The sequence below is a fragment of the Zingiber officinale genome, chromosome 7B (assembly GCF_018446385.1).
Source record: "Zingiber officinale cultivar Zhangliang chromosome 7B, Zo_v1.1, whole genome shotgun sequence".
Lineage (NCBI taxonomy): Eukaryota > Viridiplantae > Streptophyta > Magnoliopsida > Zingiberales > Zingiberaceae > Zingiber > Zingiber officinale.
The window spans coordinates 111,052,434-111,080,043 of record NC_055999.1 but is presented as its reverse complement, the minus strand read 5'-3'; the positions used below and the strand labels follow the sequence as shown (position 1 = coordinate 111,080,043).

At 32.5% G+C, this 27,610-nt stretch overlaps 1 protein-coding gene across 2 annotated transcripts in view; it reads left to right on the top strand.

Annotated features, from left to right (window-relative positions):
• The first annotated feature begins 42 nt into the window (after positions 1–42).
• The window catches only part of LOC122006914 (E3 ubiquitin-protein ligase CHFR-like), a 41,779-nt gene continuing 14,211 nt past the window's right edge, over positions 43–27,610 (top strand). The window contains exons 1-13 of one of the 2 annotated variants that reach the window (XM_042562607.1): positions 43–285; positions 451–601; positions 2,250–2,341; positions 6,846–6,907; positions 6,991–7,082; positions 7,164–7,290; positions 10,975–11,061; positions 11,725–11,818; positions 13,487–13,594; positions 20,649–20,749; positions 22,078–22,143; positions 22,220–22,307; positions 24,415–24,475. In XM_042562607.1, coding sequence (XP_042418541.1) covers positions 228–285; positions 451–601; positions 2,250–2,341; positions 6,846–6,907; positions 6,991–7,082; positions 7,164–7,290; positions 10,975–11,061; positions 11,725–11,818; positions 13,487–13,594; positions 20,649–20,749; positions 22,078–22,143; positions 22,220–22,307; positions 24,415–24,475 — 1,187 coding nt within the window. In that variant the 5' untranslated portion in view covers positions 43–227. The remainder of the gene's footprint in view (positions 286–450; positions 602–2,249; positions 2,342–6,845; positions 6,908–6,990; positions 7,083–7,163; positions 7,291–10,974; positions 11,062–11,724; positions 11,819–13,486; positions 13,595–20,648; positions 20,750–22,077; positions 22,144–22,219; positions 22,308–24,414; positions 24,476–27,610) is intronic. The other variant, XM_042562608.1, reaches the window with a different exon arrangement.

Sequence of the window (27,610 nt, the reverse complement as noted above, 5' to 3'; positions counted from 1 at the left end):
AAAATTTGGAAAAATAATATGAAAATCTAAAATGCCAATTGGCCTTCCTATAGCTGTCGGCACGTCATGAGACGACGCCGCCGAGTTCCGAAACTCGCAATATCTCATTCGCTTTCTCTTCCTTCCCTCGGAAGAAAGAAACCCTCTCTTTGTCTTCCCCTTCGCCTGCAGATCACTGCCATTTCCTGACCCCTCCCTATCTCGCTTGCTCCTTCCAAGACCCAGCAATGGAGCGGGCCGAAACTTCTCGCAGCAAAGACGACTCTCGTGTGCGGGCCAAACTAGGTATTCCCTTCCCTTGTCTCAACATTGGCATGACTTCTAGTCTTTCAGTTTACTTCTTGCAACAGGATCCTAGGGCTGGATTCTTACGCTTTGTAGTTTAAATTTGGTTTTTTATTGCTGCCCGTTACCTCTCTAATCGAGTGTTGATTATTTTGCGCGAGCCAGTCCCCACTGATTCTGCATTCCCGTCCATAAAGATTGAATCTTGCGAGGCCCTTATATGCTCGGCGACTGTGAACAGCTCGGATGACAAGCACCAATGGTGCGAAATTACGTGGAAGAACGATAGTGATATCGTGACGCTGAGAAACTTGAGGTTTGTCTATTCAGAACAGTAGAAGACAACATTGGTAGGCGTTTATTATTATTATTATTATTATTATTATTATTTTTTAATGTGAAACTTTACTAGGAGATTCATCGTTTTGATATTCAGGAATCCTTTGAAATGGAGAATGTGAGTGTATGTAATCTTTCAGGTTGTATGAACTTGTGAGAAGACCATTTTGGGTAAGAACAGAATCGGTTGAAGAGTTAATGATGAATTAACAGAAATGCTACAAGTAAAAGTTTTGGATATTTTAGATGTGTTATTTGACTAGAAGATAACATAAAGATTATTGAATGGGTGGTTGAAACAGTAGAGTTTCTTAAGTACTCTGTGATGACTAAAAAAAAGCTTTGATAAGACCTGGTAAGCTCCCCATTCTTTCTTATGTATCTGTGTGTTGGGCTGTTAGGTACCAACACATGCAAATATTCAATTTTAACAGGGATCAAACTGTTAAGCAGGATGTGTATACTTACTAGAAAAGATAAATAAAACAAAAAACTAAAATTGGATAGAAATTAGGTGAAACTTCAATAGATTATAGAATGAGGGAAAATAAGTTGTGATTATATGAACATCTCCAAAGGTGATTGGTAGAATTGATTTGAATATTGCCATTAATATATCCTTGGATAAATTTAACAGAAGAATACAAATCATGTAGCTTAACAGAATAGTGACAAACATAGCTTGACCATGATGATGAACTTGTGGCAAAGACCATTTTGGTTAAGTGGAGAGATATATGCCGAGTATAGATGGAATTGTACCATTTTTGAAGGATTAAACAAGCTACCTGATAAAATGCACAGATTTGTATATGCTTACTTGATAAAAGCTACATGATTTTCTTTTCCTGGAGGACTGAGTAAACTTAGATGATGGAGAAAGGTGATGTAATTATGAACCACTAGTTTCCTCTCCTCTCTGAATGAACTATAAGACGGAGAAGTTTCTTTACAAATTTTTCTTGAGTTGAAATGGTTCCTTTTCCTTCCATAGTTAATAAAATATAGTAGATTTTTCTTATTGTTTCCTTCAATTTTAGGTTTTGACCATTAGATTGACTGGGGAGACCTCCAAGTCTGAACAAGCAATGTCCTACTTTAGATTTACTTGTTCTAGAGGTCTCCTGACCATTAAATATTTATTACACTAAAGCATGCAATTCACTTAGCTGAAAAACATTATAAATTATTGTTTGATTTTCTTCTTGGTATTATGCTTTCTTGCTGTTATGTTTCAAATTTGAATTAGAGCTGCAAATAATTGTTGGAGGACTAACACGGAAGTCAGTGAGATCATGCATAAAATTGTCAATAATTGAGGTGTTCATCCTAAACTAACACACTACTGACCCAAGGTAGATGCACTTTACTGTTTAAAAACATGGGAGTCTCTTGCAAGAGAATACTCGTTCCATTTTGCCAGAGTAAATTTGAATATAAGCTATTGATCATAACAATCATAAAATTCTTTGATATCTATTAGAATGCTTGTGTCCATGCGCCTATCCTAATCCTATGCCCATTTATCATTAATTTAACACAAGTTATTTCATATTGGTAAGATACACAGCTACTTGGCTAATTTTATTTTATTTTTCATATCACCAACTACTTCCTTGGTGAAGTTCAAATCCAATAATTGTTGATGGGGAGTTAATTGAAGAAACAGTGGTTATTAAAAGTGGCAGTGAAATCACTTCAGGTCCTGATAAAGAAGGTCAGGATAATCTGTCCAGCTTTTCTCATCTTGTCAATCTTAGTGAGATTATTTGATCACACATTATTTATTTATTTGAGTTTTTTCTTGATCGAGATCTTATATCTGTTTCTAATAATAGCTGGATATTTATTAATTCATTTTTGTGGGAGCTTGATATTATAAGAAAACTTCAACATGTAATCTAGAATCAAGACATAAAATGAGGAAAGACTTCAATTTGCTTCCTAATATTGATTTTTTTCTTAATTTATCATTGGTTTTCTTCAATTAATGCGTCGATATACACTTTGGTTAAAATTTGGCTCTTTTTACAATATTATGAACTTGGTTGAAGACATCCTGTCAAAAGAAAGTTTGACAATTTCACCCAAATAATATCTTTGTTATAACTTTAGATGGAAAAGACTTGAATTGATATCAACTATCATACCTAAAATCGAGAAAGGAAATTTAAATGATCAAAAGCATAAGGTGTAAAATGCAAATTATAATTTTCTATTAAGGGAAAACTCTGAGAACAAGTTTAAGATGGTACGGACATGTAGGGCAGTAAATGCCCTAGTTAGGCAATGTGAAACTATGACAGCTAAGCACATCAAACGAGGAAGACCAAAAAAGACTTGATTAACAATAATAAAATAAGATAAAATTTATTTAAATATAGATGATAATAAGTAAGGGATAGAGCACAATGGTATAGAAGGATCTATATAGAGTGGGATAAGGTTTAGTTGTTGTATCATCTTTACCTATGTGATAAGGCTTGGTTGTTGTATCATCTTCACCTATGACTGTCCAGATAAACTGAAAACCCACCGGACCTTACCTTACCCATCCTTAAATATTTCTTGATACATGGATTAAGTTATTGTTTCGATATAACTTTTTGGCTTTGCCAAGTCCTGTGCTTTTCTTATATTCAACCTGATGTCTTGACCTACCTGGACATATATTACTTTGAACGTTCCCAACTTGAACCCAGCATAATTAATTTTAAGTTTTATCTACATCTGCAGCTGGAACTTGATCCAGTAGATTTCGATAATTCCCTAAATCTGATTGATTTCGATAACTTATAAAGAATCTAAAAGTATAAGGTGTCTAGTTTCATAATAATCAAGCTTTTGTGATAAGTAGTCATCTAATCAGATTTAACACGAACTCAAAGAATGTAGTTACCGATATTGCCAAATCCACTAACATAAGAAGATATATATTGCCAATTAGGTTGGTATAATTAGGCTTGAGTTATTTTTGAATTCACTAGATTATACACAGGAGTGCTAAGATGTCATAGTCTATGCCCTTTCCTAGTAGCTTGATAAGTAGAGGATTTAAATTTAGGTTCCATTTGTTTGCTGGAAAATATTCTCCTAGAAAATATTCTTCACTTTTCTAGTGTTTTGGTGCTATGAAAAATTATAGTCAACAAAATAATTCTTTTGATCAATGAAAAATATAAGCATTTTTTATGGAAAATGATTTTCTCTTAAAAAGAATGAAACTCAATTTCCCTTATCATCTACCAGCCCTTCACTTTATCAATAAATCTTTCTCAGTCCTTCGTCCTCACCCTTTGTCCGCGAGCCCTTTGTTCTCATCCTCGAGTCTTTGTATGTCGTTCATGAGTCCTCTTCTGCAAATTTGTGTCTCAAGATGAATTAATCCAAGGGGGCCTACAAGCCGGTCAACCTGAGCTAGTTGGGAGGCCCAATGGAATCAGACGGGTTTGTTGGGCTTGATTATTGTCTAGGTGAGGCTTATGGTTCAAGTGCGTGATCGAGTCGTGCAATCCGGTTGGGTTGAGCGTGTTGATTGTTTCAATTGTCTAGTTGGCCTAGTGGGGTTGAGTTGAGCCAATCAATTAGGTATGGCAGGTCAAACTAGTATGGTAGTATGAGTTGATTGATTAGGCTGTTCAAGCTAGGCAGTTAGGGCAAGCTGATTTGATTTGGTAGGGTTGGCTGGACCTAACAAGTCGGTCAGATGGTCAATTCAGTTAGGAACAATTGGATTGGGCATGCTAAGTAGGATGAGAGAGGCGATTGGGTTTGTAAGGGATTAAAGTTGGTTTGACAGGGTGTGATGGTCAGTTTGGGTAGGATGGTTGGTTTGGCTCGGTAGCCTACCCAACCATTTTAGGTAGGTTGAATGGGTGGCTCGACTAGCAAACATGGGCCAACTGATTTTAATTTAGTCTGTATTTAACATGTTTTTTTTTTGAATTTCTTTAACAATTCTCATCCAATGCCAATACTGACAATCATGCGTATTATTAAATTTGTAATAATAATAATAATAATAATAATAATAATAATAACTTGATTACAAGAATAATTGCAATTTCTAGCACAATCTTTTGATTATAACAAATCTGTGCACATACTTTAAATTGTCACAAAACATTTTGTAACATTACTTAATATTTTTTTGAGTAATTTTAAACAATGAGAATATTAATATATTGCCTATTCGATTTAAATATTATTTTTTTACTACAATGATCAAATAAGTTAAAATCTAATATGTTAATTGATTTAAAATTCTTCATAGAATATTATGTAATGTGCTAATACAATAATATGCTAAATTTGTTATAGATTAAAAATATATGAACAGATTTGTTAAAAACTAAAAGACCGTACTAGATTTGTTAAGATACTAAAGTTTATGCCACATTTATCAATTATCCCTATATTAGATTATCAATAATATAAAAATGAAGCTTCTCTATATAGATTAATATCGTAATTATTTATATTTTAAAGATTTGTTGTCCTTGTTCAATTGCCTAAAATTTGAACCTTTTTAGATAAGTCTAGGAAACATAAATAGATGTGTTGGATACTTATATCCAAGTTAGAGAAAAGATAGGTAGCTGCTTGCAATTGCTTTTTACCCAATTTGTATGGAAACTAAGGCCCTATTTACTGTGGAAAGATTTCCACAATAGAAAATTTTCCCCTGTTTACTTCATAAAAAAAGGTGAATTACTTCCGTTTCTTATGTTTGCTTTTTATCCAATTTGGATGGAAACTAAGGCCCTATTTACTGTGGAAAGATTTCCATGATAGAAAACTTTCCCAAATTTACTTCATAAAAAAGGTGAATTAACTTCATAAAAAAGGTGAATTACTTTCCTTTCTTCTGTTTCTAATGGGTAGAAGAATTTATGAATCCATCAATGGATCATTTTTTGATATTTTTTCGTTTGCTCAAATTGGGCGGAAATCAATTTCCTCCCTCCTAACTGGGCAACCGAATTTCTCCTAACTCGCAATTGGGCCTCACACGACCGCAGACAGCGGCCCTGCATGAGGTCGCTTTGCGCGGCCGCGTGTGGCGGCCAAGCAAGCTTGCCTTGCGCTACCGCTAAGCGGGTTGTTTTTTTTCTTCTTCCTTCGTCTTTCTCTTCGTAGTCTTTTTTTCTTTTTGTTTTCCTTCCTTTCCCTAGAGATTTTTTTCTTTTCTCTTTCCTCTGCCTAGAGATTTTTTTCCCACTTTGAATTCCTTTCCTTCTCCATTCCATCATTCAGAGTAAACAAAGGGTAAATGTAGAAGGGGAAGAAAATTCTCCCGCCTCTCCCTCCCTGCCTCCCACCCTTTCCAAATTCCCTACCACTCTTCCTCCATCCCATGTTTGTTCCCCTCATTGTTTTCCACAAGGAAACATAAACTAAATTCCAGTGTCCTTAAGTGTTTTCTTCCTGCTCTTATTCTTCCTCCTCCTCTTCTATTCTTCTTTGTCTCCCTTCTTCCTCTTTCTTCTTCCCTTTTCTCTCCATCTTCATCATCTCCTTTTCACTGCTCTGGTTCCCAGCTTAACAAAATGACAGGTTCCTCCCTTCCTCAGGCAATATCTATGCTCTTATTCTAGTCCCCTTCTTTCAATTCTCCTCTCTCTCCTTAATAGGTCAAATGTTAAATGTTTCTCATCCAAATAACCCATGTGTGTGTGTGTGCGCGCGCGAGCTTTTGCAGTAAGTAGTAAGCCAAGCATTTTAATATGGTAAGAGTAAAATGCCCTATTGTTGCTAGGATTTTTCATATCACCATATTGAAATTAGGTTAATCCACATTTTGAATTTGGGTCAGTCCAATACATACATAGAATTGCTTAGAATACAATGCATGAATTCGTTTCTTATTAAGCAGTTGAACTTGTGAGGTAAGTAGTTACCTTATCAATTTGAATGCAAATATTGTGTTGTGAATTGAGTTTCACTCATGCCTTAAAAGTCATGTTGCTGCATGAGCGTGGTACCCTTAACATGCTTCAATTTTCAACACATCATTGTATGGACATTAGAATTCCAACTTTTTTCATCTATCTTTTTGAGTTCAGAAACTAATAATACTTAGTTGTCTTCTTCTTTCATTTTGAGCCCTTTGAATTGAAATATTCTTTGGGGAACCAAATCATAGATGACTGATGCCATTTTTGAAACATAATGACTGATTTTAAACTTCATTTTATTTGTTTGCTTCTTTGACTTATTAGGATATCTTACCTATGTTTTTGAACCATTACCTTCACGAGGAAATGATAAAAAGAGAATAGAGGTTTGTCCTTGATAATTTCTGAGTTTAGTTTTAATTTTTCTCTTTTCTCCTTCCCAAACAATTTTATTACTTGTTAATGCCAGATATCTCTTGATGTTGAGCATGCAAAGTGTAGCATATGCTTAAATATTTGGCATGATGTTGTGACGGTTGCTCCTTGTCTTCATAATTTTTGGTAATTTTCTTCTGATATTTTCTCGGATTAGTTTTTTTTTTCTGTAACACTATATTAAAAACCTTCTCTTCTACTGCATAGTAATGGTTGTTTCTCAGAATGGTTAAGAAGATCATCTACCAGATCCAAGGAAGGTATCTCGTGTCCACAATGTAGATCAGTTGTACATTCGGTGGGAAGAAACCACTTTTTGCATAATCTTGAAGAGGTTGTTCCTTTTCCCATGTTATGTACTTTTGTTCTTGATCTCCTTGTGTTTTTTGCATTTATATTTGTTGGATGAGGAATGTTTTTAGCTCTCCAAGGGTCTGCTAGTTTTGTGGAAAATATTTTCAGAAAATGTTTTTTTGAGTTAGTGTGTTTTGTGGAAAATAAGGGTTAATGGAATGTATGGACATTTTTTCGAGGGGTGTGTGGGACAGAAATAGATGTTGTTCTCAACTGAAGCCTGGCAAGGAAGCTATTGGTTATGACAGGGCCCAAATTTAGGTTGAGCTCAAGAAAGAAGTAAAGGAAAGGAATGAAAAGATTATCCTTGTATCATGCCAAACAAGGGAAAATAATAAAAATAAATAGATATGGTAAAAACAGCTTATAGTTATGACATTAGTTCTAGGTTTTCTTTGAAAATTAGTATGTGTTCTAAGATCTTACGAGTTCAGTCTACTTCCAACTGGCTGGGTGACACAGTAAGTTAATGTTAATTGATTCTTTATAGTGCGTTGGGTGACTATAAATTGCCAGCAAACACCAACCTATTTGTCCCAAATATTGTGTTTGCTATATAGCTCTCGACCAATCTTAGAATCTTACAGCACAAATTGGCATCAGTAAATATTAGGTTATTTAGATCAGTCAAAAGAAAAACTTTCTTTGGTCATCCTTCGTTTCTCTACCATGTTTTCATCTAACTGATTCAACTTGTGTTGCTAAAATTTATATTGATCCTCTACATATCCCGCTCGCATATTTCTCTTGATGATTTGCACCTTGTGACTGAAATTTTTATTTATTTGTATTTTTTTTAAAGTTTTCTTATCCCTGCTATACCGACCGTGTTAATTTTTTTTGTTAGTTATTGTGTGAGATGCAGCATGGCAGTGTATTAAACTTCACACAGATTTTTGGAATATGAATAAATAAGTTAAATAAGAATGCTCCTAGAATAGTTGTTATGGGGCAATTTGAATAAATAAGTTAAACTTCATGCAGGATATTTACTGTAGTACTAACTAGATACTTTGTATGATTATTACTCATTGCACTCAAGGTTTAAAATTTCGACCCGTGCCGAGATTTCGGTATCGTATCGTGCCGTGTCGATATAGTTTCGATATTTTTTTTTATTTATATATAATAATTATAAGATAAATATGTTTATGGTGTATATAAAAATAAGTTGTATATTGATTTTGTATAAGTTCTCAATTATTGAACAATTAAACATTGTTAGAAAAAATAATTAAGAATAGTTTTATTTAAATAAGATTGATATATCAATAACTCGAATTAAAATGGATATATCTATAATAATTAAGTATATAAATTAATATAAGATATTACTTTATATATAATAATTATTATTATATAAATTAACTATTTATTCATTTAATTAATTATTAATTAAATAATATATATTTTAAATAGTAAAAAATATCAAGTAAAAAAATATAAAATAATAAAAAATATCAGAATATAAATATTATTTATTAGATTTATTTAGAATTTTTTTTAAAAAAATTAATTTTAAATGAAATTAAAATAATACAAAATGTTAAAAAAAATATTAGAAATTTTTAAATGAAATTTAAAACATTTTTTTAAAAAAATCAGAATATTAATTAATAAAATTTATTAAATTTATTTTAATTTTAAATATATTTTTTATATATTTTATTAGGATAATTTAATTAGGATTTATAAAAGCCTGTTTGAAATATCACACATCCTTAGGAATTATTTAAATTAATTAAATAAAATAATTATTTATCAGGAAAAAAGGAAAAAAAACGTGATCGTACGGATCTCTCACTCGCGATCGCCGCAAGGTCGTCCGGTGACGCCTTCGGCGCCGCAGAAGACTTCCCGCGATGCCTCCGGCGCTGCCGGAGGCGTCCCGCGACTCCTTCAGCGCCGCCGGAGATGCCCCGCGTCTCCTCCAGCGCCATCGGAGGCGTCCGCGACTCCTCGAGACGAGGATGCCTCCTGTGCCGGTTTCGGCCAACCGACAGAACGGTAAAAAATGTCCGTGTTGGGCGGCACGGAACAACATTTGATTCCTTGATTGCACTTGTGTTTTTAGTATCAATATACACCTCTCTTATCAACTTAATAGAAATTTCAGTATGTGGATAAGTTGAAGACAGAATATCTCTCTAAAGTGATGACCTTTTGAGGTGTAAATAAATAAAAATGTATATCAATGAAAGTCTTAATTGATTTCTTAATTGCCAAATGATTTTCTTGCATTCTTATTTTGTGATGTTTGTTCTGCATCAAGTATCAAAGTGAGGTTCCTAGTTCTGATTAGATCTAAATTGGTGCAATACAACATTGTATCAAAGATCATTAACATGAGCAGAATTGAGTCCTTTTCTAAAGTCATCAACCCAAATTGGAAATAAACAAAACATAAGCATCTATAGAAAGAAATAATCTTATACCTAAATTATACCTAAAAATCATGTTGTAAAAGCAAAGTATAGAGAATATAACTAATGCCATAAAACAATCAAGTAAGTTCATAGGGTATAACAAAAACTTTAATCTCTCTAAGAGGAGAAAATCCGTCAAATTTATTAAAAAGTTGGTTTTTCTTCATAGATCTGCTTGGACTGCCTAGGCAGTCTGCTAGGCCTATTTTCTAAAAGGCTGCCTAGCCAGATGGAGAAACAACCCTTTGTTGAAATTGCTAGGTGGCATCTCAGGATGCCTTTTAGGACAATGCGTAGAATTGGTCTATGTTGTATTTCATATTAAGTTTCTAGCTTTAATCGCTTTCTCTTTTAAAATTTAATTATTCAAGCTTTAATTTATACCAAATAATATAAATTAAATTAAAAACTAGGATTAACTATTATTAATTAATTTATAATATTTTAAGTATAAATTAAAAAATTCTAATAAATCTTATTAATACATATAAATCATATTTATATTCATAATTTTATAGTTAAAATTTTAAAAAAATCCTAATAAAATTTATTAATTTATTTATATTCTAATAATATTATATTTAAAATTTAAAAATTCTAATAACTATTATTAATTAATTTATATTTTGATATTTTATATTTAAAATTAATAAATCTAATAAATCTTATTAATCCGAGGAATCCGCCTAGCGGCGCCTAGCCGGATGGAGAAACAACCCTTTGTTGAAATTGCTAGGTGGCATCTCAGGATGCCTTTTAGGACAATGCGTAGAATTGGTCTATGTTGTATTTCATATTAAGTTTCTAGCTCTACTCGCTTTGTCTTTTAGAGTGTGATTATTCAAGCTTTAATTTATACCAAGTAACACAAATTAAATGAAAAAAAACACATACAATGGATTATGTAGTAGGTTTATGTTTAATATAAACCTAAACTGATGTAAAATATTAATATTTTATTATTTTTAATTAGCTGATTTTGAGATATCTTCCTATAATTATAAAGATACTAAATTTGCTTGTTATTGAAACAAATCAACATAGTGTCAGTATGGTACCAATGTTCACAGTGTGAAGATTGGTAATGGGCTGTAATGATTTTTTTGAGCTAGGTTGTTTAATTAAGAGCTGAGAGTGATCAATAGCTCTTGTTTCTATCTTACTTCCTCAAATAATTTGTCCAAAGTTTTATATGTTCACATTTTGGCGGAGGAGTTCACTTTAACCTTCTTATGTAGGCTATCTTGCAAAAGTTTTCTTCCCTAAAGCGTTCTGGTGAAGAAATTAATTTGCTGAATAAATATGCTTCAATTAAGTCTAATATTGTGAGTTATCTACTCTTTAATTTCTATTCCTAACCTTATTTTTTGCTTGTAGATATTAAGTTTTAAAATCCTGTATGTTCTATTTGTCTATATGTAAGTGTTTGAGTCAATCCAGTTCATTGTCTGAGAAATTCTACAACATATAAATTAGCAACGTCACACAGTCTGACATTAAAATGGAATTAATGTATTTAAGAAATCATCGTGTGTACTAATAATTATTTATTACTGAGACATTTCCCTGTTGATATTTTGATATGTTTCAGATCTTTGGAACCGTACACTTCATGAAAACTTTTTAGTTTAGACATTGGTCTGAATTAAATTTGTGCATCTTTTTTACTTACCAGAGATATCTATCATGTAACGGTGATCGTCAAACTAGGAACTCATGTAAGATAAACTTGGCATGGACACTGATTTGGGTAGTTTGCATCTTAACTAATAAGTTCTATTGATTCCCTTTTCAGTTCTACTAATAATTGCAAGCACTTAGTACTCATGATTTACTTAATCTTTGTGCTTTCTTACACACCGTTTTGCTAATTGTTAATGAAGTTCATTCATGAGTAACAATTCTGTGCATGAATCCAAAATGATGTATGGTGTAACTGTTGTCCATTTGATCTATCCCAATATCTCTGATATTGTTGTGTCTTTTAGGTTTTGGGGATGCCAAAGTATCCATCAAGAAAGAGACCACACACATTCTCAGACAATGGTGGCATTGAAGTTGAGCTTCCATGTTTTCAATGTGGTAATTTGTGCATCTGTCTTCTCCTTTCAAAGATGTGTATTTGCTTCTGGGGGATTCGAATGGTTTATGCCCACTCCAGTTGTCATCCTGACGTGGCAGTTGTCTTCCATGTCTAGGAGGTATCCCGCTTGGTGGCAATTCAATAGAAAATATCGACATCCATATGGCAAGAAATAAGATTAGAATCCATATATCAGACAACCAAAATATGCATTTTGTACCTTTTTCAAGTAAGAGCACATTTACCAAGTGTAACCAAAATCGTCCATACAAGCAAGGAAAGTGTTAAATCAAGTATTTATTCGACAGAGGAAAAATACAAGATGTACAGAATCAAAATGGTAAACGAGATGAAGTAAAAGACACAAACACATTGAGGAAAATCTCTGAGCAAACTCTACACACTGGCAATTACAATGGTAAAAGCTGACTTGGTCTATAAAACTGGAGTCTAAAAGAAACGAGAGTAAGCACAGCTTGCTTAGTGCATAAATAGAAGATATGGGTATAAATTGTAATCTAAGAAATAAAATTTGTTACACATTTCATTTCAAGTTAAGATTTTACTTGAATATACATTATCAAAGTCTTAATCGGTATATCACTTGTTAATAGTCATCCATATGTCTGTTTCCATCTTTACTTATCTCTTTACAATAAGAGAAATTCACTAATAAGTGAATTATTAAAGTAAGGTCCTCAGACTTGAGACTAGGAATAGTGCCATCTGACATGTGGGCTAAAGTCCTTACTGATAATATACAACAATTAATGTCATGCGTAGAATAAATATTGGCCATGAGTCTTAGTGGGCAGCTAGGTTTCTTATATACGGGTATGCTCATGATTTCAGCTTTTAGTATTTATTTCATCATTTGTTTCCTTTGGAATTTTTTTATTGACTATACAAGTATTAGAATAAAATTCAATCTCAAACATGGAAGGGGAAGCCAAATATACTTGATGAGTATACAAGTATTGGAATACCATTTCACTAATTAAGCCACATTTTAATATCCTTTTTAATAACAGGGCACGAAGTGGGGGTCGGGTCACGAGAGGGTTCCATGAACTTGGTTCAATGTACATTTGATCAGTCTATCCTGAGTATAAACTTGGTTCAATGTCAAAATCACAAGTCTGAATCGATCTTAATTTGAATTGATCTTAGTCTAATCACCACGTTTATCTGATCGACTCAACCTAAACTCATTCCAACTACTAAAGAATCCCTGAAAACTATTCTAGCAGCTAAAATTAAAAATTAAATTGTGAAAATAAATTAAATAAAATATTCAATATATAACATCAGTTTTGTTCATTTAGCAAATATTCAAACAGAAGATTATGACCTTTATGAACAATTTTTTCAAATAAAATATTAGAGGCCATAGATATCACGTAAATATATTTTTAAAACTCATACTAGCTTGCATAGAATCTGATTACATTAGTTAATCTTAAGAAGAACTGTCCATTCGTATTGAGGTTTTAAGTAGATATTGGAAACTGATATCATGTTTCTACCGATGCTTCTGAATTACAAGATGGAAGCTCTGTCCCCTGGTCAGTTCTGCAAATTCAAATTCACACACGCTATATTAGCTTTGAAATATTGATTTTGCTACTAAGATCTAGTTGGAGTTTTTGATTCAAGACTTGGAACAGGCAGTGAACTTGGTGGATTTAGGTGCAATGGCACTACTACTCATTTAAGTTGTCATGGATGTGGTGCAAAGATGCCTTCTCGACCAGATATTGGTGTACCTCAAAACTGTAAGTGTGTTTATTATCTTGTTTTTTTTGTGTATTGTTGTGATTGCTAAAACAGAATTTTCAGCGCAGTTTGATAGAAACTATTTTGTTTTATGTGCCGGTTAGCATATCTGAAATTTAATAGCAAATAACCACCTTTGCTTTTATTCTTATTGGATATTATAAGGAGTACTTTAAAAAAAAAAGTTAAAAAATCAGATGGTAAAAAAGTAAATTAATATGTTATTTAGAAAATAATTTATAAATCATTCAACAGAAGCACACCTGTACAACATAGATAATTATTTACAAATAAATCAAAATTTCTTTATACTATTGATATTTAATATATATCATAAATAATATCAAAATATTTATTCATATATAAATTTAGAATTTAGCTGGTTAATATGTATAATTGATTTGATAATATAAGTTATTTTTTTTTTCACTTTCATTCTTTATTTTTTTCTCCATCAAAATAAACAAAGAGAAAAAAATACCTCTTAAGGTAAATAGGAAAAACAAACCTCTTAACCTCTTCAAAGATGATTATCCTTTTCCTTTGATAATTTTTTTAAATGTAATATAATTTCTAATGGAAATAGCCTCTTGCAAAAAGCAGGGTAAGGTTGTGTACAATGGATCATTCCCTAGGACCTCGCATGGCTGGAGCTTCGTGCACCGGGCTACCCTTTTTTTTTAATATAATTTCTAATTTTATAAAATTTGTTATTACTACAACAACAATCAAGCCTTATTTTACTAGGTGAGGTTGGCTATATAGATCCTTCCACTTATATTGTTTTATTGTTGCTAACCAAGTCTTTTTTGTTCTTCCTCGTTTGATGTGCGTATTTGTTATAGTTTCACATTACCTAACTAGAACATTTATTAGTCGTACATGTTAGTACCATTTTAAATGTGTCTTTCGGAGTTTTCCCTCAATAAATGCAACTCATGTGTTCGAGTTATAGTCCAACATTTGCTATATAACATAGCAAGTCTAACCACTATAATTTCTCTTTAAGTTTTAGAGGTACTTTATGATCACATAAACATCCGACGCTCTGTTTCATTTCAACCATCCTCCTTTTATTTTTTTTAGACAAATGATCCTAAATACTTAAAGCTCTTAATTCTAAATAACTTGTCATCTCCTATCTTAACAATTGTCTCATTACATCTAATGTTATTAAACTTAAATTTTATATATTCTCTGTTTTTACTCTACTAAACCCAAAATCTTTCACTTCTAGTGTTTCTTGCCAAGATTCTAATTTAGCATTTACTCCACACACCTCATCTAACAAAATAATATCATTTGCAAATAATATGCACTACTGTACTGTGTCTTGAATGTGTTTAGTGAGCTCGCCCATGATTAATGTAAAAAGATAGAGACTTAGAGATGATCCTTAATGTAATCCTATCTTTATTAGAAATGTTTTAGTTAATTCCGCCTGAAGTCTTCACTCTGGTCGTTACATCCTCATACATATCTTTAATTAATTTAATATATACTGACTCATCTCTTTTCTAGAATTCTCCATATAATTTCTGACTATATTATAAACTTTTTCCAAGTCAATAGATCTTACTTTTGCTCGTGATACTTTTCAATTAGTTGTAAGATGTATAACTTTTATTGTCGACCTTCCAAGTATGAACCCAAATTATTTTTGATCACCATGGTTTCCTTAATCTTTTTTCTATTATTCTTTCCCAAAGTTTCATGGTATGCCTCATTAGTTTAATACCTCTATAGTCCTTACAATTTTATACAATTTTATATAAGAAAACTAGAGTACTTACCCTCCATTGATCATACTTTTTTTTTCAATATAATGTTAATTGTTAAATAATTTTGTAAGTTATTTAAAACCTTGTTTTCCTAACCACATCCATACCTCTATCGGAATATCATTTGGCCCAACACTTTTCTATTTTACATCCTATATAAAGCTTATTCTATTTTTGAATTTTGAATTCTATAATAAACATTTAAATTTCTATAGTCAATCTACTTAAATTATCTATATTAAGTTGGTTACTTAAACCATTATTAAAAAGTTGATAAAAATACTTCTTTCATCGTTCGTTTATTTCTCCATCATTTACTAGTACCCTATTGCATTTATCTTTAATACATCTTATTTGGATAAGATTCTTTTCTTTCTCTTTCTCACTTTAGCTATTCTATAAATGTCTCTTTTCCCTTTTTTTATCCAATTTTTGATATAACCTTTCAAAAGATTCATTCTTTGCTTCATTCATTGTTTTCTTAGCATCTTTTTCTTGGCTATTATATATTTTTTAAAGTTTTCCTCATTTTTACAAATATATAATTTTATTTTTCTTTTACTTTCTCTTGTATTTTTTCATTCCACCACCATGATTTCTTATTTGATGGTGCATGCTCCTTTAACTCACTATTTTTAACTTTGATATCATCTTATCCCATGTCATATTAGAGTCACCGTATATTTCACATAATGCTTGGACTCCTACTTTTTCTTTAAATATGTTTTGCTTCACATACTTTAACCTCCACTACTTAATTTTAGGAGTCGTGTATGTTTTCCTTCTATTGATACTATGATTAAAGCGTATATCCAACACTACTAATTTATGTTGGGTATATAAGCTTTTTCGATGACCTTGTAATTTTTACAAATCTTTCTATCATCTTCCTAACTATAAGAAAGTCAATTTACAATTTATTATTTTCAATTTTGGCATGATCGCTTTTCTCTTTTATTAAAAAATATATTAACTAGTATAAACTCATATGCTATTACAAAATTCAATATAGTTTTCCCTTCTTCATTTCTTGTTCTGAACCTATAACCCCATGCATCCTCTTATATTTCTCATTTTTCACCTTGACATGCCTATTTAGATTGCCTCATATTAAAATCATTTTATTTGATGGAATACTTTGTAATACTTCATCTAGGTCGTCTCAAAATCCTGATTTGGTACCTTCATCTAATCTTACTTGAAGTGCATATATGCTAATTAGGTTCATTTGGTCCACAAAATACTAATTCTTCTCTTAATCATCGTATCTATTACCTCCAGTGAGGGTTCCTATAGACGTGCCCACGAGTCGGGTCAATCCTGTCTCCATTCGGGCCCTTAACCGGGTCTGGGTTTCAAGCCTGAATGGTAACCGACCCGGTCCCTTGCCGGGGAAGTTAAGGTTCAGGGGTGCATTAACTCATTTGATGTCTTTTTATAGATGTTAAAAAGAAATTTGTTGATGTTGGGGCTCGAATCCGAGTCTCCGAGATGAGAACCGAGTATCCTAACTAACTAGACTAAACTATTAATATTTTCATGTGTTAGTTAATTATCTAATAACTAATCAATAGTTTTCCATTGTTATATTATTATTCTTAATAATGGGAAGAAGAGTAAGAGAGACACTTGTTCATTTGTTAGTTAATTTATAATCATTTATCGGTAAATAATTTCATGTGTTAGTTAATTATTTAATAATTAATTATTAGTTTTTTTGCTATATGATTATTCTTAATAATCATGGTTCAACAACGTCCAACAAACAATTTAAATTGCTGCAATATAACCTAGTGGTCACGAGTTCGAGTCGCAGAAACAACCAATGCAAGGTAAGATTGCATAAACTTTGTGCACCGAGCTGCCCTTATTAATCATATTATATTAATTATAATAAACGTAAAAACCATTAGTTAAATATACTAAATATAATATAATTAATAATAAAAAATAATTATGTATCAATTCAAAAACCAATTTCAAAATTTTTAATTATATTATAATATAGATTTTTTAATTTTTATTTATTAATTAATTTGATTAACAAATATGATTATAATTAATCAAATTTATTCATTACAATGAATTAACTACATTATTTGATTTTATTCAATTAACTTAACTAAATGATTAACATTTATGTTATAAAATAACTGACTTTATTCGATAAATTTTATTATTAACTGATTTAATTGATTATAAATGTCGATTAATTAAACAATTTTTATTTCTAAAAGAAAATTAATTAAAATAAAAGGGCTTGGGAGTCTCTTAATGAGAATATTGTCAGTGTTTCTAGTTCAATTTTGATATCATACCGTGTCAATATGACTTGGAGACCTTTAAATCAATTCATTCATAAAATATACTTTACTAATTAACTATATATTATTCATAAAATTAATTAAACAACAATTACATATAATTAATTAATTAATATAATTAGTTATATTGAGTTATATATTATTATGCCAAGGCTCCTCTTCTAATATAATATGATTAATACAAATTACAATTAATATGATTAATTATCTCATTTAATAATGAAAATTAAATTAACCGATTGTAATCAAATAGATTTTAATTTAAATTAAAATTTAGTTTTGGTTATGTAATTAATTAATACATACTGTATTTTATTAAGACTGTAATTAATTAATATTGTGACTGATGGACATGTGGTATAAATAAAGCGGTTGAGATGCTCATACCAGTTTATAACATCCCAAATGTTAATGCAAATTCATTTTTATTGGTATAGATTTATATTTGTATGTAAATAATTAGCGAACTGTATCAGAGTACAGTCCCAAAACCATACTTTTCCACTCAAAAAACCAAAACTCCAGCACGCTTTGAAACTTTTAACCTTGGCTTTAGAATCAACCAATACAATTGAATATGCTGTAGGTGTTTCAATAAAGCTCGTATATTAACAAACCATCTTTGTTAGATGCTGCAGCACAATGTTATCTCATCGTTGTGTTCTTTATTGCCAGTATTTGAATATTCGACTGAGTTTTTTATTATTGGAACCTATTCCACTTGAGGGTGCTATGTTTAAGAAAATTCAACAGTAATTTTCAGGATGTTTATTTGACTATCCATCTTATATCTTTTGCCATGGACCAATATCTTTTGATTTGTTTTTTTGCTTAATCATCTTAAAGAGATTTTTTACATATTGATCCTGTTTCAATCCGACGAGATGAAGCGCTGGTGTTCTGGTGGATGAAGATGGTGAAGAAGGTGAGTCCCGAGGATCTAAAGAAGCTCCGGTGCGGTGAATCTCCGGCGAGACTCCGAGGGGTGACTAGGAAGGCTGATGAAGAAGATCTCGGTGTTGTGGATCTGAAGAATAAAACCTCCAATGAAGTTGATCTGAAGAAGATGAAGTCCGGCGAAGTAAATCTGGTGAAGAACTCCGGCGAAGCAGATCTGCTAGAGAGGACCTCGCCTGCGCACCATGAGATCCGCCAACAAAGCGTTAGTGACTTAGGACCGGGGTGGGAATCCCTAGCTAGGTCCTTCAACACTCAAGGCAGTTCCCTCTTTTGAAGATGAAAGAAGAGGAAGAAGAAGAAGAATAGTAAGAGAGTTTTTTCTAGAGTTCGCTTACTGATCCCTCGATGATCCTCCCAGATGCCTTGGAGAGAATTCTCCTTTTTATATCACCTCATATAACCTCCGTAGTCATGAGATGGACCCCAGTTCGTTAGAGTTTGTTAGGAGATGGCGTTATCTGCAATAATAGTTCAAGGAATATTTTTTGTATCCCAGATGTACCTTCTTTGTCGTTTAGTTTACCTACAGAAGTCTCTAGAAAATATTTCCCGCTAAATGAAACAGGCTGTCATATGATTACATATTGTTCATATATCATTAATATAACAGATGTATTTGTATATTGAGAATATTTTCTGTTAAGTTAATTTTGGTCAGGTATATGTAAAGGATGTAACAAGGTTGTTTATGCCCGGCCGGGTTTTGCCAGGTCGATCTTATACTAATAGCCTTAGGAAAGTGCGTGTCGATATGCCCGCCCAGAATTCTATTATTGAGCATATTATGCCTATGCTCGGCCGGACTTCTACTACCGAGTGTGTTATATTTATATTGTGTTTATGATCGACCGGGCTTTGCCTGCCGAGCATGTTTGAGCCTTGTTATGTTCAGTCGGCCTTCATTCGGCCGATCATATGCTAGAGATTACTTAAGCTTAAATGCCTTCTAAGCTCGGCCAAGCTTTGCCTGCCGAGCGCTCCTAGGTTCATTGGCACTCTGTTGCTTTAGTTTGACCGGTACTTTATGCTCGGTCGGACCTCGACTACCGAGCGCATCTAAACGTGCTAGTTCTTTGTCTGTTTTAGTTCAGTCGAGCTTATATTCTCGGTCGGGATTGCATGCTCGACCGAGGCTTGCCTGCCGGGCATATGTGCGCGTGCTAATATTTCACCTATTTCGGTTCGACCGGTACTCCATGCTTGGCCGAGATTTGCCTGCTAAGCATATCTACACGCGTTATGCCCTTAGTCGGTTTTAGCCCGGTCGGTCCTACATTCTCGACCGAGATTTGCTTACCAAGCGTATCTATTTTACCCAAGCCTCCCTATTTCTTCTTTCTTCTCCTTATATCCTTTTTCACATTATTGCATGGGATCTGCTCCTTATAACCCATATCACATATATTTTGTTAGTCTCATCCATCATGGTCTCTAAGGATGGTTGAAATGGAGATTAGCGTCGGGTGTTTTATGTGATCATAAAGTACCTCTAAAATTTAAAGGGAAGTTTTACAAAACGGCGGTTAGACCTACTATGTTATATGACGCTGAATTTTGGGCTATAGCTTGAGCACATGAGCAGATGAAAGTTGTAGAGATGAAGATGTTAAGGTGGATGTGTGAACATATGCTCGTATGGACAAAATAAGAAATGAGAGCATTAGAGAGAAATTCGGAGTTGCATGAAGAAAAACTCGGAGAGACATATTTAAAATGGCACGGACATGTACTTAGAAGGCCAATAAATGCCCTAGTTAGACGGTGTGAAATTATGACAAATACGCACATAAGAGAAAGACCCAAAAAAAACTTGGTTAGCAATAATAGAATAAAATAAAATTTATTTAAATATAGATGATGATATAATAGGGGATAGAGCTCAATGATGTAGAAGGATCCATATAGGCTACTCCACAGTGGGATAAGGTTTGGTTGTTGTTGTCGTCATATCCATCATGGTCTCATCTCCATTTTGAATTACCTTGCAGGCTTAGGATGCAGTAGGACATTTTGTGGTGCCTACTGGACTACTCAAGGTTTAGATGCACAACAATTCAATGTGATTTGTCCTGAAGAAACATTCAAACCGGTATGGCTTTGTTACTAAAATTCTCTTTTATACATTTCATTTTTCTCATGGAAATCTGTTTCTGTTGCTCAGTGACTGAATATTGTACCAAATTATTCTATTATATTGTTTGCCATGTGAAAAGTTAAAAAGAACCAAGTGTCTATTGTGATACACTATCAAAAATGTTTGTTTTAGCTATGTATACATTGTAGAATGGGAGTTTTTTTGGTTTAAGAATTTTCATAGCATCTATCTCTTGAGATCAATTTATTTGGTTTATTTTTGTGTCTTCCGTGTCAAAGAGTAAAAAAGAACTGTGTTGTGTATTGCAATAAAATATTAACTCTTAAAATGTTTGTTTTATCCATGTATAGAGGGAAAATTTTATGGTTTAAGAATTTTCTTAGTAATTATATCTTGTGGTCAAGGGTAGTGTACTAGTGTATGTTCTACAATGTATCCAATATTTTTTCTACCTGATCATGTTTATTTTTATTTTTTATTGTTATATATTTGACATATGATTTTAAGGTAGTTCGTCTTATATTATCCTGTTTTTTTATAAGTAAAATAGTATAGCACAAATCAGGAGTACAAGAATTGGCCTTTAGGAGCTATTTATGTCCGACATAGTTCGTCTTGTATTATCTCAACATTCTATTTGTAGTTCCTTTTTATATGAAGAGGCAGCTACTGTAGTGAATGATTATGCATTGTAGAGTATGTAGAAATGTGAGTTGGCATAGAATTATGCTAAAATTTTGATGCTATTATTTTGAATGGTCGTATTACAAGCCATTGGTATCCTTGGAATTTTGATTTCAAATTATATTGGTTTTTATCATTTTGATCTGTTTTCATTTGATTGAACTGAAAATGCACTAAACAAAATAGAAACTGGTATACAGGCTTATAGTCGCCGTTAAACTAAGTGTGTTTCTTCTGATTAGGCCAATTTGGCTATGCCAATTGTAGTAAAGTTGGCCACGTCTGGTCTTGTTCTATTTTTGTTGTCATTTCATCTATTACTATCATATCATTGGAACTTGGTTGCTTGACTGTAGGTGGTAGGATTATGTTAATCTGAACACAAGAATTTGCAATACTTAACTGTAAGTTAATTGTTAGCTTGTTTGAGGAGTGTTGATAATAGAAATATTATCATGTTCTAAGGGTGCCATATTTTGTTGAATGTGCATCCTATTTTTAATTGTTTTTAACAATCTATTCTTGGGAGAGTTAATAATGGCTTGCATAACTGCAATCTGTTTACATAATAAACTTCTTTGGCATTTTGCAACTTGGTTTATTTTACAACATCATTATGAGACATCTTTAAACCGCAGGTTTTTGAGCGCACAATTTTAAGAATTCCTGATTCAGTGCACCGGAATAATCGATATGAAAAAGATGTATGAATAATTTACATAACTGTATTTACAATTTACAGTAATTTGAGCTCTTATGATGCTAAAAAATGTTATTCAGGTAACTGAAAGGTGTATAGAGCGCACAGGGAAAACATTGCAGGTTCTCATTTCTGATTGGATCACAAAGTTTGGCAATAAAGAAATTGGTAAGCTTTCGATTATGATAAAATAAGGATTGAAACTTTGTAGTCTCCATTGCTCTGTTCACTTTGTTAGTTGGTAAGGGAAGGTATCTCATGATGGACTGCATCTTGGTGAAATGCTACTCCTGATTGGATTTTTTGGTTAGACCAACAAATTATATGCTTAGATCCTGTCAAATCTAATTTAAACCTAAAATATACTTTTATTTATGATAAAATAAGTATTGAAACTATGTAGTTTCCATGCTATTCATTTTGTTAGTTGAATGGAAGGGAAGGTATCACATGATCGACTCATCTTGGTGAGATGCTACTTCTAGTTTGGATTTTTTAGGTGACCATACCAATGCTATGCTTAGATCCTTTAAAATATAATATTTTATGTCTCAAAAAAATTTAAAATTTTTGAATCTCTTTATTTTTTTTGTTAACTTTAATAATTATAATTACGTAGAACAAACAAAACCAAATTAAAATTCATGGTAGAATTTTAAATTATTTCATCACATCTAATAACTTTTTTCATTTAGGGTTCTATCATAGCAAATATGAAAAAATGATATTTTACTCAAAGTTCTTATCAAATGCTCGTAAATAAATTTTACACAATTAATAAAAATATTTGCTCATTTTACACAAAATTACACCATAAAAAATGAAGATTCTCAACCTTGAAATTTGAAATTGGTTAAAATTTACAAAATTTGCAAGTAAAGCATGCCTCAAATTTAGAGGACTAGAAAATGTCTCATTTTTCATTGTTCATTTCAACATTCTAAGTGCAAAAGTTGAATAGATTACGTGTAAATTATTATAAAACTAAAGAAGTATAGAGATTACAAGGAATTATAGATAAAAATTAAAACTAAATGGTTACAAACATTTTTAATTTTACTAAGGTAATTAAATTAATGAATAAAAATAAACAGGAAATTAAATATGAGTTATAACTATATAATTAAATATAATTAAAAATTACAATTTATTATTAAGTAATATTAGTTATTTTATTATTATAATTCAATTAACTAAGTATTGAAATCGTTTCAACACATACAATATGATATCGAAACTGTATCATTTTGTTATAGATCGAAATTCCAAAATTCTTGCTTGGTTTGAGATTTTAATTATTCGTATAATCTTCATTTGGTTACTTAAATTGGTTAAGGTTTTCTAAATCTAGTTAATAGTGTTTCCAATCTATTCTATACTTGAGTCTTCCTCAGCACTGTCAATCCTATTTCTTTGGATGAGATTGACGATAGTAATGAATGGTTAATGAGGGGATTGGATAATAACACTGATAAAGAAAATGATTTAGTATTTGATGATGATAATTTGACTTGGAGTGAAGTTGCACGAACTTCTAGAGTTGGTGAAGATGCCTACAGTTTTAGATCTTGAGTTCATCCTCTTCAAACGAAGGGCAACTACATCAAAAGGAACTAAGAGAAGATCTTCTACAAGTCAATTTATTGATGAAGAAGAAAAAATCATTCTTGAGGAAATTGATGATTCAGCTATACAAATCTAATGATGATAATGATATGATTGAGGAAGATGATGATGATTTCGATATTTGATGTTTTTTTTAAAATTTGAATTGTGTATAACGTATTTATTTGCTAGTGAATTTTATATTTATATTATTGTTTAATATTTTATGGACTATATTTTTGTTAGTGAAATATTTTGATAGAAATTCCTTGTATATGTTTGAATGGTAAATTTTTTTTTACTTGGAACGCCTTACTTTGGTAAGGTGTACGCCTCACCTTGCACCATGCGCCCCCCATAACAACTATACTCTTTTGGGCGCCCCACGCCTTAAATAACAATGATAGGCATCATCATTAATTGTAGAAGTGCAGGATATATTTAAGGAAGTTTATCTAAAAGTACAAGGATCTTCTGTACTTCTGGCCACATAAACAGGCTATTATTAATTATGGCTTGTGAGATTTTTCAAAGTGTAAAATGCAGAAAATATATAAGAAAGTTTATCTAAAACTACAAGGAACTGTATCAGGCATTTTTAGTGCTTATTCCTTTTTCTTTGGTTCACTAATATATACAAATTTTCATTGCATAAAACTTATTGTTGCAGATAGAACAAATCTGCAATTAAATCATCCGGAAATGATCACTCCCAGGACATACCTTTGCAAGTAAGTTCGTAGAAACATCCCATGCAACTACTTGCATAGTTTTGCATTGTGTTCTAATTCTTTGTATAATTGAATGTGTCTATAGTTGATACTTGAAAGTGAAATTTGAACTGTTTGCCATCTGTAACATATTAGATTTTTTTTTAAAAAAAAACTCAGTTATCTAATCTGATCTGGCTACATGTTTACACACAATTATGTGAAATGGAGGGTTCTCACCTTGGCAGTTGTGCTTTACATCCTTGTATGCTAATCCAAGTGGTTTCTGCATTTGGACCATCATGATCACTTCGCTTCCCTCTTGGGATGTTCAAAATGTTTTTGGCATCCTCTTTCGAGTTGTTTTGGTTCAGTGGATGGGTCAATGGATCATCATACAACAAGGTCTGATTTAGTTGTAGTTCAACAATGTAGGGTAAGGAAATGAGAGAGAAGAGTTCTATGGTGCATACAATGAATCCCATGGAAGCTGGAACAAAGAAGGTGAGTTGTGAGGTGGTGTGTTTCAGTTAGCTTTTTGTTAGGGGACTTTTGGGTGTTTAGTGAAATTTCTTGTATAAAGTCATCACAAATGCTTATAGGCCATGCACCTTTTAAGGTTATTCTTTATGCACAGGTTCTGTTATGGTCATTTTTCTACAGCCAATGCTAGGTTCTAAATTTTGAAGTCTCAATCCACATGGGAAAAGCTAAAACATCATGGCAATTTTGTGTCACTCTAGGGTGAGTTGAGGACAAACCTATGGCCTGGCATAACTAACAATAGCTAGAACGTTGGGATTCAGAATGAGTACAATTTGATCTGGTTTGTTTATTTTGATAAAAATTTGAATTAACCTGAATTGTTTTGTGGCCTTAGTGATTGATGCAAGGCATGGATGTTCATGAGCAAAAACAACGCATGTTTTGGAATCCAGATAATACATAACTTTTTAGATCAAGTGATGTGGATGAGTACAACGGATTAAGTTGAATAGTGACTACTTTACATAGGATGAGCACAACGGTGATTGGGTTTGAGCAATTAAGGATGAGTACCCTGGATATTCCAGAAGGGAACTACCATGATTTGGCATATTTTGTTTGTAGAAATCATTACCTGTTTGAGGGTACACACCTGTGCATTCTCTGAACCTCACATAGTGACTTCTTAGTTTGGGAATCACACATTGGAGCATTTCCATACCCTCTTGCTTTAGGCTGATTTATTAGACATCTTTGAGCTGAGATGTTGTTCAAATTGTGCTAGAGTGTTCGGCTTGTTAAGCAGTCAAAGATCAAAATTAGGTCCTTACATGCCTTTACTAATTCCCTATAAACTTGAAAAGACCATAGCATGGATTTTATTCTAGTACTATCCAATTCAATTGAATCGAAATCATGACTCCATCTTTAATAGATAGTTGGTATATTTTCTAAAATTGTGACTGTTAAAAGCAAAAACTAAAATCTCGTGTTTTGGATATCACGAGTTAGGCCTTTTTATAGGAAAAAAGATATATAACATAATTACAGAAATACCCTTATATATATATATATATATATATAACACTCCCCCTTAAGCTGGAGAATATTGATCATATGTACTAAGCTTGTTACATATATAGTCAATTCGGGGACCTCTCAATGACTTAGTGAATATATCTGCAAGCTGATCATGTGAGTTTACAAAACTAGTAGATATTTCTCCAGATATGACTTTCTCTCTGACAAAGTGACAGTCAACTTCAATATGTTTTGTCCTCTCATGAAAAACTGGATTTGAGGCAATATGCATAGCTGCCTGGTTGTCACATATGAGTGACATTTGTGTAACCTCTCCAAACCTTAGTTCCTAAAGCAACTGTTTTAGCCATATAAGTTCTTGACTAGCTATAGCCATAGCTCGATATTCTGTCTCTGCACTAGATCTTATCACAACATTCTATTTTTTACTTTTTCAAGAAATAAGGTTACCTTTGACAAATATACAAAACCCAAAAATAGATTCTATCAGAGGGAGATCCTGCCCAATCTGCATTAGAATATCCCACAACTCGAGTATGTCCTTTGTTTGCATATAGAAGACTCTTTCCTGGTGTGTCTCTGATATATCGAATAATGCGAGTCACAGTATCCCATGTTCTTTGCATGGAGAATTGAGAAACTGACTTACTACACTTACTGCAAATGAAATATCTAGACGAGTAAGAGTAAGGTAGCTTAGTTTCCCTACTAATCGCCTATACCGTTCAGGGTCTGGAAGAGGCTCCCCCTGATTTGGCATGAGCTTGACATTAGGATCCATAGGGTTGTTGACTGTCTTTGAGTTTAACATTCTTGTTTCTTCCAAAATATCCATCGCATACTTCCTTTGGGATATGATGATCCCCTATTTAGACGGTGCTACTTCTATCCCCAAGAAATATTTAAGTTTGCTGAGATCGTTTGTCTGGAAATGTTTGAAAAGATGTTTCACTTATGAAATTTCAAGATGATCACTACCTGTGATGATAATATCATCAACATAAACCACTACGTAGATGCAACCAGTAGATGAGTGACGATAAAAGACAGAATGGTCAGCCTCGTTCCGAGTCATGCCAAACTGTTGAATAATAGTACTAAATCTACCAAACCATGCTCTGGGTGATTGCTCGAGGCCATATCAAAATATAAAAATTTCCGCAGGCGACATACATGACCAGAAGACTCCCCCTGAGCAACAAAACACGGAGGTTGCTCCATGTAGACTTCCTCCAGCAGATCACCATGTAAGAATGTATTTTTGATGTCCAATTGATAAAGAGGCCCATAGCGAATCACAGCAATTGACAGGAATAGGCGTACAGAAGACATCTTGACAACAGGAGAAAAAGTATCCCCATAATCCAATCCGACGATATGAGTATAGCCTTTAGCGACGAGACGCGCCTTAAGTCTGTCAACCATACCGTCTGAACCAACCTTTACTGTATACACCCATCGACAACCAACCACTGACTTCCCAGGTGGTAGAGGAATGAGGTCCCAAGTCCCACTACTCTGTAAAGCACACATTTCATCGAGCATAGCCTATTTCCATCCTGGATGGCAGAGGCATCACCTGCAGTCTTAGGAAGAGAAACAGACGACAAGGAAGAAAGATAAGAATAA